Below are 18,593 nucleotides of genomic sequence, written 5' to 3' on the forward strand. Positions count from 1 at the left end.
CGGTTTAGAAGGCACCTGTGGAGGCAAGGTCATCTGTCGCAGCACTCCATCACTCTCCTTCTTGGTCAAATAGCCCTTACACAGCCTGGAGGTGTGTTTGGGGTCATTGTCCTGTTGAAAAATAAATGATCGTCCAATTAAACCCAAACTGGTTGGGATGGCATGTCGCTGCAGGATGCTTTGGTAGCCATGCTGGTTCAGTGTGCCTTCAATTTTGAATAAATCCCCAACAGTGTCACCAGCAAAACACCCCCACACCATCACACCTCCTCCTCCATGCTTCACAGTGGGAACCAGGCATGTGGAATCCAACCGTTCACCTTTTCTCCAGATTTCCACTGGTCTAATGTCCATTCCTTGTGTTTCTTGGCCCAAACAAATCTTTTCTGCTTGTTGCCTTTCCTTAGCAGTGGTTTCCTGGCTGTCGTTTGACCATGAAGGCCTGATTCGCACTGTCTCCTCTTAACAGTTGTTCTAGAGATGGGTCTGCTGCTAGAACTCTGTGTGGCATTTATCTGGTCTCTGATCTGAGCTGCTGATAACTTGCTATTTCTGAGGCTGGATGAACTTGTCTTCAGAAGCAGAGGTTACTCTTGGTATTTCTTTCCTGGGTCGGTCCTCATGTGTGCCAGTTTTGTTGTAGCACTTGATGGTTTTTGCGACTTCACTTGGGAACACAATTAAAGTTTTTGCAGTTTTCCGGACTGACTGACCTTCATTTCTTATAGTAATGATGGCCATTCGTTTTTCTTTAGTTAGCTTGAGCTATGGTTATTGCCATAATATGAATTTTAACAGTTGTCCAATAGGGCTGTCGGTTGTGTAGTAAATTGACTTCTGCACAACACAACTGATGGTCCCAACCCCAATGATTTCATTAATTAATGATAATGCACACCTGTAAAGTGAAAACCCTTTTAGGTGACTACCTCTTGAAGCTCATCGAGAGAATGTCAATAGTGGGCAAAGCAGTAATCAGAGCAAAGGGTGGCTATTTTAAAGAAACTAGAATATAAAACATGTTTTCAGTTATTTCACCTTTTTTTGTTAAGTACATAACTCCACATGTTTACACACATGTGTTTTATAGTTTTAATGCCTTCCGTGAGAATCTACACATGTAAATGGTCATTAAAATAAAGAAAACACATTGCATGAGAAGGTGTGTCCAAACTTTTGACCTGTACTACATACAATAGGACCTACACTTTTCTCAAGAGAGGGAATAAATGTATTTGAAGTTCAAGTTATAAATTATAAGCTTTGTTATTAATGCTTTTTAGTAAAAATACATGCATTATGGAGTGAAACAAACCATCATACCCAAGCTGAACGTTCCGTCGCCCCTGGTGACAGTACTGATGATGTGGATCTCTTTGAACAGTGCCACCCCAAGAGGGGCTCGGAGCTCCGCTGCTGGTATTGTCATGTGCTCGGAGCCCGTGATGCTGATCTGGGGCTCGCTGGGCACCAGGACCATCACTACTGCTTTTATGTCTGGGATGGAGATACAGGAGTCCTCGCCAAAACATCTGCACCACACAGATAGAAAAGAAGCCTTTAGTAAAGACTTGCTTTGGAGAAAAAATACCCATTGTTAAAATGGAATAATGATGCACTTACTGCATGGTAGTGGATACATGTAGCGTGCGTAAGCCTGGCGTCGGGAACTGCCTCGAGTTAATATAGGAGACCTTTGCCATGGCTGTGTTAATGCTCTCTAGATCATCACTTTCCATCACCAGAACCGACTGGGCCGGGTTGAAGTGGAACTGAAACAGACAGCGAGAGGGGGAATAAGTTGAAAGGTTTATACCCGTGTGAATGACCTCATCTGTTTATGCGTGCACCTTGATGCCCTTCCCCAGGCTCTCCATGGAATTGATATCCAAACCCTCTTTGCAGGCCTGTAAACAGGAGATGACCTTCTGGGTCTCGATCTTCCCAGGACGGATAGTGAGACCTGAGAGACTTCCGCGGAAGTACTGCGTGAAGCGGGGAGTCATCACCTCTCCACCTGCCAGGCAGTCACAACAAAGTCACACAAAACAAGTGCAATTTAGCCATCTCCAGATACATTGTGTGTGGGGGCGAAAAAAGCTTTGCATTTCCTTTTTTAATATGCTGACACTAGCACTCTCCTAATCTAGCCTCCCTCTTGGCCTACTGATCATTTCTCTGACAGAAATTACCATTTAATTGTTATCTAAGCTCAGGAAAAGAGCATGGGAACACTTGAGCTCTGATTTATAATAGGAAAGGACAAGCTGCAAGGATATTTCGGTTATGATACAGTAGAAATTTATTCTAGCCTGGAACTGTAAAGAAAATGAAAAATGAATACCTGATTCTTAACACTAGCTATTTAAGTAATTAGATTCTAAATAATTAAATTGCCCACTCATGTCTGTTTGTGAGTGCAGCACATTAGCGATTTTAACATGATGAAATGCTTATGAAATGGAAAAGCCGTAGCAGTAGTCGATTTAATAGACTGTTTGTGTTCGTTTTGGTTATACGCTGCCCAGCCAAAAAAACAGTCACCACCCGGATGTCACTTAGCAAATAGTAAAGAGCCGTTCATTGGATAATTACTGCAGTGATTAATATGGTTCAGCCTGCAACAGGTTATTTAACCCTAACTGATGGAGTGAGCAGCTTCTCATTTCTTAAACAATGGACATATCTTGTGGTCATAATAATAAAGATGCTACACTGGTTCAACTTATTGATCTGCATCAGGCAAAGAAAACAACTAAGGGGATTTCCGAACCTACTAATATTGGGTTAAGAACTGTAAAAACGCATTATTAAAACCTGCAAGGATAGTGGGGAACCATCACCTTTGAGGAAGAAATGTGGTTGGATTTTTTTTTTTTTTTTAACAATCTAACATTTGGTCAAATCAAATTGTAGAAAAACAACAACAACAACAGTAGAACAAATGCATATATTTATTAGAAAGTAATAAATAGGAACTGGGACAAACAGCTGTGTAGCCTGAAGGGAACTATTTATCAGTAAGGGTAATTGCTTGAGTTTGCTAGGAAGCATAAAGAATGGAGTGTGGAGCATTGGAAAAGAGGTCATGTGGTCTGATGAGTCCAGATTTGCCTTGTTCCAGAGTGATGGGCGAATCAGGGTAAGAAGAGAGGTGAAGGAAGAAATGCAAAGACTTGAATGTAAAGACAAACACAGGGTTGGCACTAGGATCAGCATCATTATGTGCCCCAAAAAAATGAGGTCAGCTGAATATACTGTATGGGCAGGTCTTTTCTTTCCTGATGGGACGTATTCGAATACTACAGAGTCCAGACCCTAACCCCGTTAGAATGTGCTGAAGAAGACTCATCATTAATCCAAGATGTTAGAGAGAAATCAACGTGACTCCGGATGAAAATAATTGTCGTGACATTGCCTGGCCTTTATCAAAACTATAAGCTGTGGCATGTACTGCTGTAATCAAAGCAGTTCAATGACATTTTTTTTTTAGTTGTAGATATTTATATCAGTGCATGGTTGAATTCTCAAATCTGATTGGTTGCTAGTTTAAATCACAGGTTTTATATACAGTACATGTGCTTGTTGTAATGTTTCTATATATGTTAGCATGCACACTCCCAAGTCTTTTTTTTATTTTTTATTCTTTATACTTGTTTTCCATTCATGACTTTTTTTGAACAGTGATAGGGATCCTGACCTTTTAAATCCATTTCATGTCATTATGTTGACTGCAAATGGAATCCTAAGGGAGTCCTAAATCCATGCTAAAAGTCAGAAAGGTTCTATACTGTGGCTTAGCGAAGTTCAGACAAGAAGCTGAGGTGTACTATTGAGAGAACGGTTCGATTCCTAGCTATCCTGTCTTGGGATTCACAATAATCACCACCAGAGGCAAAATAGAAAGAAAAACAGGTGAGTGCTGAAAGCCTCATTTCAGAAAGCTGAAACTAATTCGATTTTTTTTTCCTTTTGATGGTTTGTAGCCGCTGGCTTTTAAGCAAAAAAAGAGAGAAAGAAACAAAGAAAGAAAGAATAGAAAAACTACTATGTTTCAAAGGGGCCAAAAATGGCATCTCTATTGGTATTTCAGCTGGGACTACTCAAACCTAAAAATACATTATAATGCTAACAAATATTCCAAAGTGCATATAATATAATATAATATAATATAATATAATATAATATAATATAATAAGAAAATATAGTTGTGTCAGATTAAGATGTAATGCAAATTACAATATTTTAATAAACTGTCTAGCTGTCATAGCTGTTCACAGTATAGACCCTTCGAGAGTCGAGGGAGACAAAAAAAAGACCTGTTGCAAAATACTGTAACTGCGACACAATCTCTATGTTCCAATCAAACAATTTTCATGACAGTAAAGAAGTAATTTTGCTGATCTTTGCAAAAACAAATCAAACCAAAAAAATCAGCATGACCCCATCTGACCTCATTTTCTCACCTTGCCAACAGGCACCAACAGTCAGTTGCACATCAATCTGCGAGGGGTGAATTGGCCAATCGTCTGTTACTAGGTAGGGGTCGTAGGTCACTCCGTCGACAAAAAGGGTTACAGCAGGAAACTCCACGTTGATCACATAGTAGTGCCACTCTTTATCACAGATCTGCGTGAAGGAAAGAGGAAAAAGGTATTACACAATTCAGGACGTTTACAACACATCACTATAAGCCGGTTGTAAAAATATAAAAGTATGAGAGCTGAGTATTAACAGAATTTGAGGTTTTTCTATGTCAGTGTTAGTCTTAAGGTCTTTTATGTTAATATTGTCTACTGTCTTGTGTTTCACTCTTTCAGTTACATTCACTATTTAGGCTCCTGTTTTTTTTTTTTCGTAGAATAGTTGTCGTGCAACTGTCTCCTTCAACCTTCTACCTGTTCTGTTTCATTGTTCTGTTGTTCCTGATATGTTTATGTTGTATTAGTCTCCATCTGCTTTTATACTGTGCCTTTGCCGATCTCGAAATGCAAGACCATCAATCGTTCAGTGTAGACAATGGGCTGTCCTATATTATATTTTCAGATGGAGTTATGACTCCAGACTCGGTCAGGCGATTGAAATCAGCAGGCAGTCCTTCAAGATCCGGCGTCCAGGTGGCAACAGTAAGGCGCGCACAAAAGAAATCAATGTAAAATCCCACATGGTTCTCCAAAACGAGACTGGAAAAAAGCGTGCAATTGTGCATGGTGAAGATGCTTCTCATACATCACTGGTCAACAGGGAGACCGTCCAGAACCGGAGCCAAATCCGGACCTTTCCCTGTTAGGTTTGAATCATGTCTATTCTAAGACTTGCTACTGCTGTGAGTACTGAAATAGACCCAGAGAGTGGCCCTGTTTTACGTGTCAGCCATGACGAGTCATGCCATGGTAGCCTTGTATTATTCTATTTTAACCCAAAACCATGCCCTGTTTGAGTCTGAGCTATGCCTGGATCATGCCATGATCCGTGCTGTGCTGTGCTTGAATTATGCCATGCTCTACCTAGTGTATGCCCTGTTCTGCCCAAGATGTACCCTGCATTGCTTAAGCCTAACCCTGCAGAATCTCAGCCAAGCGCTTGGCTATTTCTAGTTGAATTTGCCTGCCGTGAACCTTATCCTGTGTGCTCCACACTCAAGCTTCTGGTGTGTAATTTTGGCGTCCTGACCAGGATTTGAGGATGTCATGCCTGCAAACCAGCTTCACTGATGCCATGCTTGCTCCACACCCTAGCTGCCATGATGTCGTGCTTGCTCTTCACTCTAGCTTTGATGAAATCATGCATGCTTTAGCAGTGGTTGTTGCTTTATATCTGAGCCTTGTTCTCAGTGCTCTCCTGTTTCAACTATTACAAAACAAAAGTCTTAAAAAGGATGAAAAAACTGTACATACATGTACAGTAAATAATAAAACACGAACCACGTTCAATTCAGTTTGGTAAGCAGCTGTTCCAGTCGACTAAACCCTGTTATGATCTCTTTTCCTATCTGTTTTATGGGGGATTTTTATTTTTTTAAATCCTGTCAACATACAGTACTTATCCTGTGACCTTTGGAACAAACTATAAATTAAACCATAACAGGATGGACAGCAGGAATACAAATCAAACCTGAAATTACATTTCGCTTTTGATTCATATTTAAGCATCATTGTCTAAAGGGCAATGGATATCCATATTAATGTAATAGTATGCAATGACAGCTAAGACTTTTATTGCATGACAGTGTGCAGCTACACATGCAAAGGAAATCCTCCCTAATTAAAAGATTTAAAATAGTACTTTAAATGATGTTACTTTATTTCAAAATGAGGCATTTGTGGCAAATTTAACTCTACTTACTATTACTTACTACTTACTTCTTACTATTTTGTCATTTGCCAGTTGGGAGGACAATGAATGATAATAATATTCATATTAATTATCAATAGACCGATTATGCTCACAAATTCCAACAAAGATAGAAAAGATCAGCTTGATTTCACAGGATTCTGATCGACGATTCCGTTTGTCTGCGACAGATGATTGTATTTTTTTCATCAGAAAAGCTTGCAATTGTTCAGAATGTAGGAGAAACAATCCCCTGTTCACTTCTTCACCCCTTTTACTGGATCACGTCTCTGTTGCAGAAACAAAAGCGTTTCATAAAAAATTGAACATTCAAGCTGTGAAATACTCGAATGTTTTATCTGTACATGGGCAAAAGCTGCATTGAAAGATAAAATGTCTCTTATTTAGCTGAATTACTCATGGGATGTTAGAGAATTTAGAGATGTTTTTTACTCTTATTTATTATAAATATACAGTATATTGGGGTCAGGCTTGTGCAATATAGAATGGGATATCTTTGTTTTTCAGCACAACCTAGGAAATGTGAAGAAATACTTTTAATTTCATTTTAACCAACTATAAAAACATGACAGCAAACATTATTTCTGTGATCAAAGATTGTGGTTAGGCATTTTAAAAGTAATGTTATCTATGCATCTACTAATGTATCCAAAAACCCAAATGTCTGAAGCCTCCACCGTCGACACACATCGGCAGGACTTTTGTATAAGCATTTCTTTTTTTTTTTAACTGTTTATTGACCAATGCGGAGTTGCTTGCACTGATCCATGCCACTTAAGTGTTAAGGGTTAAGACTAGAGATGCCCATTTGTAATGGGCCCCTACTGGATTATTATTGATCAGGAGGTGTTTACTTTTATACGCCTGCATCAAGGTCATGGGACAAAGAAAGACCACCTTCATTAGCAGTATGTCACTGTGCAATGCATTTGCAGCATTCTTGGTATCGGCCCAGCCAATGGAATAGGCTTCGATTGGTGTCTTAGTGGCAGCATGGTGGCTTTAGTGGTTAGTACTATTACCTTGAACCTCCAGTGTTATGCGTTTGTCTGTGGAGTTTGCATGTCATCCCCATGCTTTGTGGGTTTCCTTTGGGTATTTTCTTTCGTCCCACAGTCCCAAGACACATGTTGTAGGCTGATTGGTGTTTTCAATTTGTCCATAGTGTATGATTGGGTTCTTAAGTGTGTGTGTGGTTACGCTGTGCATTGGTTGCCACCATATCCAGGGTGTCTCTCGCCTATGCTTTGAGTTCAATAGAAGAGGTTCCAGCCCCCGTTACCCTACATCTGTTACAGCATACTTGTGCAGTGCCAAAATCAAAACATGCAGGTAAAAATGATCCTAATTGGTGCATCTGAAAACAACAACAACAACAACAACAAACGTCACCAGTCTGAAATTAGACACACGACAGATAAACCCAAGTCAGCATTTACCAATTGAATTCAGCAGGCTTGAGGGGATTTACCGAGAAAGTAAAATGTCCATGAGAGAAACAAAGGGTATGAAATGATCATCCTCGTTTTGCACTCTGATAGGTGGAGCTGTTGATTGCCTTCAGAGTGCAGACTGAGCTGATCATTGGAGCATGAGATTGGCTGAGTGGTTCTAAGTGCCAGGAGATTTATGGACCTGTAATAGGCCAGACTTGAGTTTCTTTGGGGGTAAACAATCATCTGAGCACCCCCACCCTTCCAAACTCACTCTTTTATTTTTTTCCTCTCTGCCTTCTCTTGTACCTAGTGCACCCAATTTGTTGAGCTTTCGAATGTACAGAATTTGTAGTTAAGAATTAAGTAGTGCTCACTTTGAAAGACGAATAACTCGGCGCATGACGCAACTTTAGAAATTATTCATCAGCTGTACAGCTGTGCACAGGGAGATGGGCTTAGAACTTGCATTAGAATGTAAAATATTACACTGAAAATTAGATATTGACTTTAAGTTCTCATATTGTACACTAAGTCTCAGAAGTCCTCCAAAATGTGTATGTTAATGCCCTAGCAGAAATACATACTGAATAAGATAATAATAATAAAAAAAACATATTTATCTCTTATATGAGGTCACATTAGGGGGAAAAAATCTAATTGACTTGGTTGAGCCCTGAGGCAATACCAAAACAGAAACATGACAAGAAGCAGGCAAGGTTTTTATCTCACATCTTTTGTTTCATAGGCACACAACAGAGACCATCTAAATGTCTAATAAATATTGTGCATAGTAGGTGCACTAGGTATTCTGGGTATATCTTGAAAATGTGCTATTTTTTTTGTACGGCACCAGATCAAATGTTTACCAGGACTAGAATAGGTTTTTATATTGCCGAATTTCTGATACATTACTGACAGCAACCTTCATGTATACACCGCAAGCTGGTCCGGTATGGGGCCAGATATTGATCTGACATAAATACCAAATCAGTGCTACAGGAAGCAGGGCTTATTTATTTCTGGGCAGATATTAGAGTTCTTTACTGCATTGGTTCCTTCTTCAGTAACAAAAATATTACATATAGTAAAATAATATATAATATTTAACCCAAAGCCAGTCCAGCTGGGGACAAGCTAGGGCCACTGTGGCCTGCAGCCTATTCTAGGGAGGAGGAGCACATCCTGGGAGGACACACACTATCATGCGCTATGAGCAATTTGGAAACACCAATCAACATACATGGCATGTCTACACACAAAGCCAGGATCGGAGATTCACACATCCAATTTTTTACAATCTGGAGGCAATTTAATGTAGACAATCCAGCTTTTTCAGACTGTGGGAGGAAATCTGCAGAACCCAGATAACCCCTGTGCAAAACCTGGGAGATGTTCTACAAGCACACATGGGTGTTTTAGAGAGTTGTCCACAAAGTTTTAAGGCAAAGAATTAGTCACTTCCTAGTGTGAAGGTATGTCAAGAACACTCCTGACACTCGGTTCATAAAGGCGGCACATAGAATAATGGTTGTTTAAAACTTGTTGTAACGTGTTTCCATGTAATTCCATTTAAATGCCCATGGAGGTGATTAAATTTGCAAAAGCCTGCCTGCAATCAAGGTGGACTAATATCTCATGGTGATAGAGATAGGGGAAGCTATCTCTTTAATCTCTCACATCCACGTTGATGAGACTGCAGAGCTGCAACTGCACATGCCCTTTCCTGGAAATGGCCATTCGTGCACATGAAAGCACTAACACACACTTATGCAGTTGCACACAAACACTTGGCTTAGCTTGCCTGTCAGTGTGGCTCTGCCAAGCACTTCAGTCAGCCATGACAAAGCCATCATTTCAGACTCCCTCCTCCAGGAAATGCATTGTGTGTTCAGAAGGCACTCTTCTGATTCGGCACACAATGTATTGGCTGGGCTCTTAAATAATCCCCTACAGTAGGCTTCTAAGTAAAGAACGACAGAAAACTTAGTTTGTCACTCTCTCTTTTTTTTGTTACATCAGAAAAACTGTAGGCAAAGCCAAGCTTTTGTGGTACAACAAAGGATGGGAATGGTACATGGTGAATGGATGTTTAATATTGTTTCAGGGGTAAGTAGCTCTTCTTGATTGCTGAAAGCTGGGTAGGAGAATTAAGGACTCCCTCTTTCATTGCTGCATTGTTCCACTCGCTTTTCTCTTAGCCTTTTTCCAACACCATCTTTAGAATTTGGTACTGCGATTACGGTTTAGTCTCTTATTTAAAGGTTTTTGTTCGGACACTACTAGCAAGCCATTATTTTAAATAATGAATAGTTTTTAGATGCAATTCTCCATTTTTAGTTTAAATCTTGGGCGCTTATGCAGCCTTGCCTCAGCTTTGTAATTGGGTCTGTATAGGGAGAAATTAAATTGTAATATCATTTAGCAACTGGGAAAAACCTTACTAAGGCCAATACAAGATATTATTTTAATATAAACTTTGAGATGGAAAAAAGCTTTTAAGTTATTTAGCAGACATTTAAGCATGATACAGTATTTCAGCCTAATTGAGAACTTTAAGAAATGTCACTAAAATTAAGTTGGAATTATAATTGTAATAATTGCAATATATTGGTCAGGCGGCGTGGAGGCATCGTGGTTTGTACTGTTACTGTACTGTTGTTGCACCTGCAGGGTTTTTGAATGTTCTCCCTATGTTCTTGGTGGATTTCCTCCAGGATTCCCTCTGGTTTCCTCTCACAGTCCAAAGACATGCAGATTAGGCTAATTGGCGATCCTAAATTGCCCATAGCATGTGTGTGTGTGTGTGTGTAGGTGTGTGGCCTGCTATGGATCGGCTTGAATCACAAACATCAGATTTTCGACTACAGGTTTTAGTAAAAAGGTAGGAACGATAGTGTACTTAAACTTTTTGCGTGGATGAAACGTCATGCTTAGGAACAAGGTAAACCATACAGCTTTAAAAAGAGGTGGAAGTGAAAGTGAAAATAAAGTCTTTTTTCTTTTTTATTTTCCTTCTGGTCCTGTCTGACTCGTCCTGGTGTCCCGCTTCTGGTTGGAGATCTGCTCGCATGGATGCCCTGTGTGATCTGTTTGGGATGCGTTTGGTGACTGGGGACGGTTCCACTTTTCCATAAAGACGGTCTTGTCCTTGGCTGATGCAGACAGCTGTTCTCTGAGGACTCGCTCGATAGTTCAGGACTGGAGTTTACTGCAGTCTACCTGAGCCTACAATAATGAATTGGACTCCATTTTAACTTAAACACATCTCCCATTATACTAAACGTCCAGTCTCACACAGTATGACTGCAGATCAATCCCTGCTATCCGTTTCACCCAGATGAGGATGTTGAGTCTGGGTCCTTCTCAAGGTTTCTTCCTATTACCATCTCAGGGAGTTTTTCCTTGCCACTGTCGCCATCGTCCTCAGCTTGCTCATCAGGGACAATCTTATCATTTTGATTCAATTGTTAAAAGCGCTATACAAATGTTATAGTGGACTTTTGCAGGATAAATGGTTTAATTCATCAGTCTGTAAATGGATAAGATAAGCCTTGATTTGTCACACAGACATTGCAGCACATAGCACAGGGTCAGTGATGATACAATGCACCTGTAAGGGTCTTATGCAAGAGGCCGAAAAGGGAAATATTGGTGCAGCTAGGGACTGAATCATTAACTTTCTGAACAGTAACCCAGAGCCTCAACCCACTGGACTTCCACTGCACCGCAATATCCTGTAATACCCCACTCTAATAATTCATCCCTGACTTATTTAACTAAGCACTATAAAATCTCATAATGGTGCTTTTCATTAGCCTCACACCAACTACTGTACGTCTAATGTAAATTAACGATGTATTGTTTTCTCACAACATACCTTCTGGATGATTTTTAATTACACATGGTACCTGATATCACTGACTAGTGGAAAGACAGCATCCACCAAAAACACACTGTGATATTTTAAATCCAAACCAGTTTGTTCCTATTTTGTGTTGGCAGTATAATGGCGATCTCACTTGTGGCATTTACTGCTGTAAGGAATCAAAGTTATAGCTCATGCAAAATGAGGAAGAGCATGGATTTGTGTGTTTTAAATAATTATATTCATGTTCATATTGTATTCTCCTGCTGAAGGGCAAATCTAAGTAATCTGAATCAGTGCCAAATGACATGGGACTAATGATGCTCATCAAGTCAATGCTACAATGAACTGGAGAGAAACGGATATGCTCCATTTCTATCCACCTACACCATCACATACATATCAACACTATCAGCATCTACGTTCTCCCAAAGATTTTTTTTTTTTAGACCAGAACGTCCATTATAAATACCTTAATCACCAACAGATTAGGAGGCAAAATAATTAAAATGAAAATAAAATAATGTTTCTCATTTATAGTCATAGAACAAGAGACACCACAATTAGCTGGGGAAAAAACATTTATTAGTCCCTGTATGTCATTATAATTTTCTTTTTTATGCTTTCCGGTTTGGAGAACATCAATGGCAAAATGAATAATGCGACAGCTGGTTGTTGATTAAAAAAAAGCACATCAACCAAGACCTTTTAATTCAGCATATTTGATGAATATAGTCCACATATTAATTTCAGTGTCCACACTGTTTTCACCAGTGGCTCTAGAAACACCAGTAGCATAAGCTAAGAGCAGTACTAGGGACAGATTGTGAATATCTGATAAGGTAACTGCTGAGTAATAACGCAAAATTAAATTATACTGAATTATACATTAATGGGAAAAGGGTTTTAAGAAATAGTAAAAAGGTTAAAGCTAAAAATAAGCTGATCAGCTTTAATGTAATCAGTATTTATTATTATTATTATTATTATTATTATTATTGTTGTTGTTGTTATTATTTCAGGTTAAAGCCCATGTACACGTCTGCCTGCAACAAAGATGATATTTTTGATTTTGATCTTGATTTTTTTTTTAACTGTAATTTTAGTTTTGGTGTGACATGATTATATGGTATTGGTTTCCACTACAATGGTGGCCAAATATTAGGAAATGATACAAAATTTGCATAGTTTTGGCAAGATTTCAAATCTACTGTCATTTCATCTTAATACAATCAATGGGAGAAAGAAGATATAGAAATATTGTTTACGCCTTGTTTACACTCGGCTTTATTTCCTTCATCGTCGGCCAAATACACTCCCTGTTCGGTAATCGGAGAGTAAATCACAGATGAGAAATCGAAAAAGTAGATCGGATAAAGATAAAGTTTTGTCTTAAAACGACTTCAGCGTTGTTATTTCAGAGGTGGAAATATGCACTAATCCCAGTAAAAATATCCCCACACCCTCACACTACCACCATCATGTTTGACTGCTGGTATGATGCCAGGTCTTTTAAGAAGTTCCACTTTCAACACATCAGTCCAAATGGCTTTGAGGTCATTAAGCTATCTTTTTAGCGACTGATTTGAGCAAGCCTTTACTGTATAAAGTTGTTTTACAACTGTTTTGCAGTGGTTTTAACTCCAGCCTCTATCTAACAGTAATAATCAATGCTGGACTTATCCAAGACAAATCATCCCTTTTGTTGCTTAAATGCTTTATTGCATTCAGTATCTGCTGTCAATGTACTGTATGTTTGGAGATAACGGCCTATGCTGGAATGCTGGGGTTAATGCATAGTACCGTATCTGAATGACTGCAGCGTGGACAGTAATAATAACAAATCTTACAGAAGGAAACTTTGGGATAAAAAGGAATTATGAGACCATTTGACACTTGCACGTTTACCACGTGAAACCTTAACTCTTAAACATTCATTAGTGATGGAAATCACCAGTCACTGCCCGATACAATATTATCTCGATACCTCGGTGCCGATTCGATTAAAATTGTAACAGGATTTTATAAATATCCTGATTTGACATTGAACCTTATTAAAAAAAAAGTTAATGTTTAAAAAAGCTTAAGGATTAATTCAATGTAGCCAAGTCCTTTTAACATTAAAACCAAGAGCAGCGTTTAAACAATACATACTCACTTTAAATACAAGAGTTTAACATGTACCTTAAAGTTTAATTAAGCAAAAAGCTAACATTATAGTCAGCAGCATGTGTCTGGCATCCGCCTTAATTATTATTTCTAAACTAACTTAGCAAATAATTCACTTCTACTCTAATGAAAGTGTGTAAACAAATGAAAGTGTGTAAACAGTTCAGTATTATCTGTAGTAATATAAAGAAACAACAATGTTTTAATGCCTCAAAAATCTCAAAACTCTACTCGACACTGAGCACGCGGGCATGTGCAGATTCTAATGTAGGAATGTGGGGCTTCTAACACACATCATTCTTAACTAATTTGCACTCCCGATGTTTAGAGTCTGGTGTAAGCGTGTATAATGAGTGAGTTTGAAAGTAATTCGTTTAGAGAGTTTGGAGAAAAAGACTTTTAACGTGCACAATTTTGATAATGTAGAGCCAAAAAAATGGTTTCCTTTGAGCCACTCGGAAGCTTAAGTGCTTGTTACAGAATCGGTTATATCACCGATCACGGCCAATCAAACTGAAAACAAGCCAATTCTGATTCTGACCGACCGATTAACTGGTTCATCTCTATTATAAATGTAAAAATATTTTGTAAAAGATTTTGGAGTCGTGAATCGTCACACAAAAGAATCGCGATTTATAACTGAATAAATTTTTTCCCCATGTCTACCATCCTTGATCTCATTCATCGGCAAGCTAGAGTTTTTGCTTTCCCAGGTTGATCTTTGCTTTCTACCCAAGGAATATTGCATAAACAGACAGGTAATGATTTTACTAAATTGTACACAGTGTGGGTGACTAGAATAAAGACGCATTATTTCCTCTTGACCTGTAATGAACTGAGGAGATCATGCTGGCATGTTGAATGGCTCATGCTGTTATGGAAATACAAAAGCCCCTCGCTGCTTGTATGCAATTTCTCAATGGCGGATAATTAACCCAGAGGAAATTTGCACATTTGCAGACTCTCTCAGCTGAGGAAGACCGTCACATTTTTTTCTTTTTTTTGAAAGCAGAAGAATTATGCAGTTGTTGACACAAATGGAGGCTCTCATGGCTGGAGAACCAGATGTTACGTCGCCTGTGTAATCAGTCATATTTCTAGACTGCTTTCTTTTAAAAGCTTCACTCTGGATAAAAAAACAAAAAAACAAAACACCTACATTCAGTGTCTAATATTTTTGGGACATGCTGAGTCTTCAAGTTGTGTGAACTGATTACTACAGCACATAAAAATCTCTGTTTGCTCTAGAGACATCTAAAGTAATGGGAACATATGTTGGAAACAGGGATTCACAAATTATAGATGTCGCAGCAGAAACATGGTCATATTTCATTTCATACGGATGTTCCATCTGTTCCCAATCAGTAGTTGAGTGTGGTAAAAATTGGGGTTATTAATTATTAGAAGATTTTCAGTCAAAATGTTACCACACTGCCATTGGAGAGCTCTTCAGCAAGGTGCTTAAACTGGTGCTGATCTGATTCAAGGATAGCAGAAAGCCTGGAGACCTAAGCAAGGACACTTTTTCACACCATTACCAATGAACCAATGCATGAAGACCTGACCCAACACAAAAAGCACATCCTTTGCTACATTAGAAATCCGTTATGAGCATTTGATTAACCACAGTATTGCACAAAAATGTGGTTTTACTTTAGGCAACTGGCTGCTTTCCTGTTGTCCCACAAATGGTCTATCCAACCCTTCGTCCAACCCTTTAGCATATTTAGACTCAATGGCCAGCACTCACAGCACATTGTTTCTTAAATATCTGTTTATTTATTAATAAACGTATTTATTTAAAGCAAGTTTTAGTTTGCATTTTTTTTTTATTTAAAGAAGTGGCCTCATTCACTTCATACAGTATCCATGCTCATTAAGAACCCCCTAGTGGACAGGGCCTCTGGCCATCCCATTCAACAACTCTGGAATGCTGGAATGGAAATACACCTATTTACACCTATTTTAGTTTCTCTCTCTCTCTCTCTCTCTCTCTCTCTCTCTCTTAGGAAGTGGAGACAAATGTTCTCTCACCTGCTCCAACTTCCAGTGAAACTCGGCCGGCCTGAATGTGTCCATCTGAGAGAAGTCCCTCCGTAGCAAGAAGACCAGCCGGCAGTTGTGCACATACAGTGAGTAATGGTGTCTGTTCATCTCTGATGATATATAAATGAGGGAGGAAAATTAATTAAAATGAAAGAAAAAACCGGAATCAGACAATCAAAAATGTACTGCATGACACAAATAAGCAATTAACATGGATAGGAATACTGCGCCAGCCAAACTGACCTCAGTGTTGGATTAGGATTGCAGGATTAAACATCTAATTGTTTTTTAAAAGGGGATTATTATTGTGACAGGTTGTCAAGAGCATCAAGCACTAGCCTTCTAACCCTAGGTGACTGAGAGTGTTAACTGTCTGATATATTAACATTGCGATGTGATTCCACGAAGATGCAAAAGGTTTGTCTTAGGTTCAAAATATTCCGCACACCCATGACATGCCAATTCCTTATTTCTTATTCGCATGTAACAAAAATAATGAACTATAATAAGGACTGGTTAGCAGTAATTAGCAATGATTTTTGACTTGGTAATATATACAGTACACTCACCTAAAGGATTATTAGGAACACCTGTTCAATTTCTCATTAATGCAATTATCTAATCAACCAATCACATGGCAGTTGCTTCAATGCATTTAGGGGTGTGGTCCTGGTCAAGCCAATCTCCTGAATGCCAAACTGAATGTCAGAATGGGAAAGAAAGGTGATTTAAGCAATTTTGAGCGTGGCATGGTTGTTGGTGCCAGACGGGCCGGTCTGAGTATTTCACAATCTGCTCAGTTACTGGGATTTTCACGCACAACCATTTCTAGGGTTTACAAAGAATGGTGTGAAAAGGGAAAAACATCCAGTATGCGGCTGTCCTGTGGGCAAAAATGCCTTGTTGATGCTAGAGGTCAGAGGAGAATGGGCCGACTGATTCAAGCTGATAGAAGAGCAACTTTGACTGAAATAACCACTCGTTACAACCACTCATTGTGCGTGTTGTGGCTTCATTTGTGACACACAACCTTGAGGCGGATGGGCTACAACAGCAGAAGACCCCACCGGGTACCACTCATCTCCACTACAAATAGGAAAAAGAGGCTACAATTTGCACAAGCTCACAAAAATTGGACAGTTTGAGACATTCAAATAGTAGAGTTAGAATTTGGCGTAAACAGAATGAGAACATGGATCCATCATGCCTTGTTACCACTGTGCAGGCTGCTGGTGGTGTAATGGTGTGGGGGATGTTTTCTTGAGACACTTTAGGCCACTTAGTGCCAATTAGGCATCGTTTAAATGCCACGGGCTACCTGAGCATTGTTTCTGACCATGTCCGTCCCTTTATGACCACCATGTACCCATCCTCTGATGGCTACTTCCAGCAGGATAATGCACCATGTCACAAAGCTCAAATAATTTCAAATTGGTTTCTTGAACATGACAATGAGTTCACTGTACTAAAATTGCCCCCACAGTCACCAGATCTCAACCCGATAGAGCATCTTTGGGATGTGGTGGAACGGGAGCTTCGTGCCCTGGATGTGCATCTCACAAATCTCCATCAACTGCAAGATGCTATCCTATCAATATGGGCCAACATTTCTAAAGAATGATTTCAGCACCTTGTTGAAGGCGAAAGGGGGTCAAACACCGTATTTGTATGGTGTTCCTAATAATCTCTCTCTCTCTCTTTCTGCGATCAGGTTAGTTTTTTGCTAGGAGGGTCTCAGAAAAAAAAAAAAAAAAACTATTTCTATAATATTTCAATGAGGATTTTGTTATGTGGGAGCCTCATTTTGATTCCAGGATTTCCCTGCTACCCCTACCTGGAATAACCAGCTTGGATAGTTTTCATTAAAGTGTTTTAAAAGAATGTTTAAAACTTTCTCAATTCTGTTGTAGGATCCAGAAGATACTGTATTTATCCATTGAATTTTGCTGACAATAATGATTTGATATATTTCACCCACTGCTCTCTACTCGTCATGGTGCAAAACAAACCTGTACGATTTACTACCTGACCTGATATGACGGGTCACATTTCTGAATGAAGCATTCCTTCATCATAGGCTAGTGGCATACCCGTCTTGTCCGAGTTGCAAAGCAGCGTCTCCTTCTCGCCTCTCAGTCCAGGACTTGGGCCGTGCTTCATCCACGTGGCGATGGTGAATTGTTCGGTGAGGTTCTGAGGCACCACCAGTTCTGGAATATTGGCCGCCTGTCGTCCATCGAAATGAAAGACGAGGTCGCTGTCTCGTCCGCTATCTGTCAGCAGGAAAGCTGTCCAATTTGTCGAAGCGCTCGGGGCAGGGAGAAGATCCACACTGCCTGAAGCGGCACCTGCAGAAATAACAACGGTGACAATGGTTTTAGCTTATGAGGGGATGAGAATTCCCAAATTGAACTCAACAGCCCGCATCAGCTCAGAACACTGCATTAGAAAAGCAAAAACCAGGCATTTCTAAATATTTGCAGTCACATACACTTCTTTTTATACATGCCTTCTGCCTTTCGTACTTTGTTACTTGATTTGTGCATTGAATGATGACAGGATGGAAGTGAAACATAACACAATGTGCAAACTGGTGTTCTAGTAGATCATTCGATCATTATCCTCTTGAATAAGTAGGGTGGTGCAGCGTACATGCTTTAAACATCGTCCTAGTCCTTAACCCCACATCTTTAAATCCTGCTTAAAATGATTAAGGTCTCCAT

The 18,593-nt window shown here is 39.4% G+C and overlaps 1 protein-coding gene across 1 annotated transcript in view; it reads right to left on the reverse strand.

Moving 5' to 3' along the window:
* Window positions 1-18,593, reverse strand: part of clstn2a (calsyntenin 2a) — a 100,309-nt gene that overhangs the window by 7,910 nt on the left and 73,806 nt on the right. The window contains exons 7-12 of the mRNA XM_053495610.1: window positions 17,961-18,218; window positions 15,859-15,980; window positions 4,467-4,629; window positions 1,851-2,017; window positions 1,624-1,772; window positions 1,324-1,532 (exon numbers count right to left, since the gene is read on the reverse strand). Coding sequence (XP_053351585.1) covers window positions 1,324-1,532; window positions 1,624-1,772; window positions 1,851-2,017; window positions 4,467-4,629; window positions 15,859-15,980; window positions 17,961-18,218 — 1,068 coding nt within the window. The remainder of the gene's footprint in view (window positions 1-1,323; window positions 1,533-1,623; window positions 1,773-1,850; window positions 2,018-4,466; window positions 4,630-15,858; window positions 15,981-17,960; window positions 18,219-18,593) is intronic.

Source organism: Clarias gariepinus, chromosome 1 (genome assembly GCF_024256425.1).
Source record: "Clarias gariepinus isolate MV-2021 ecotype Netherlands chromosome 1, CGAR_prim_01v2, whole genome shotgun sequence".
Classification (NCBI taxonomy): domain Eukaryota; kingdom Metazoa; phylum Chordata; class Actinopteri; order Siluriformes; family Clariidae; genus Clarias; species Clarias gariepinus.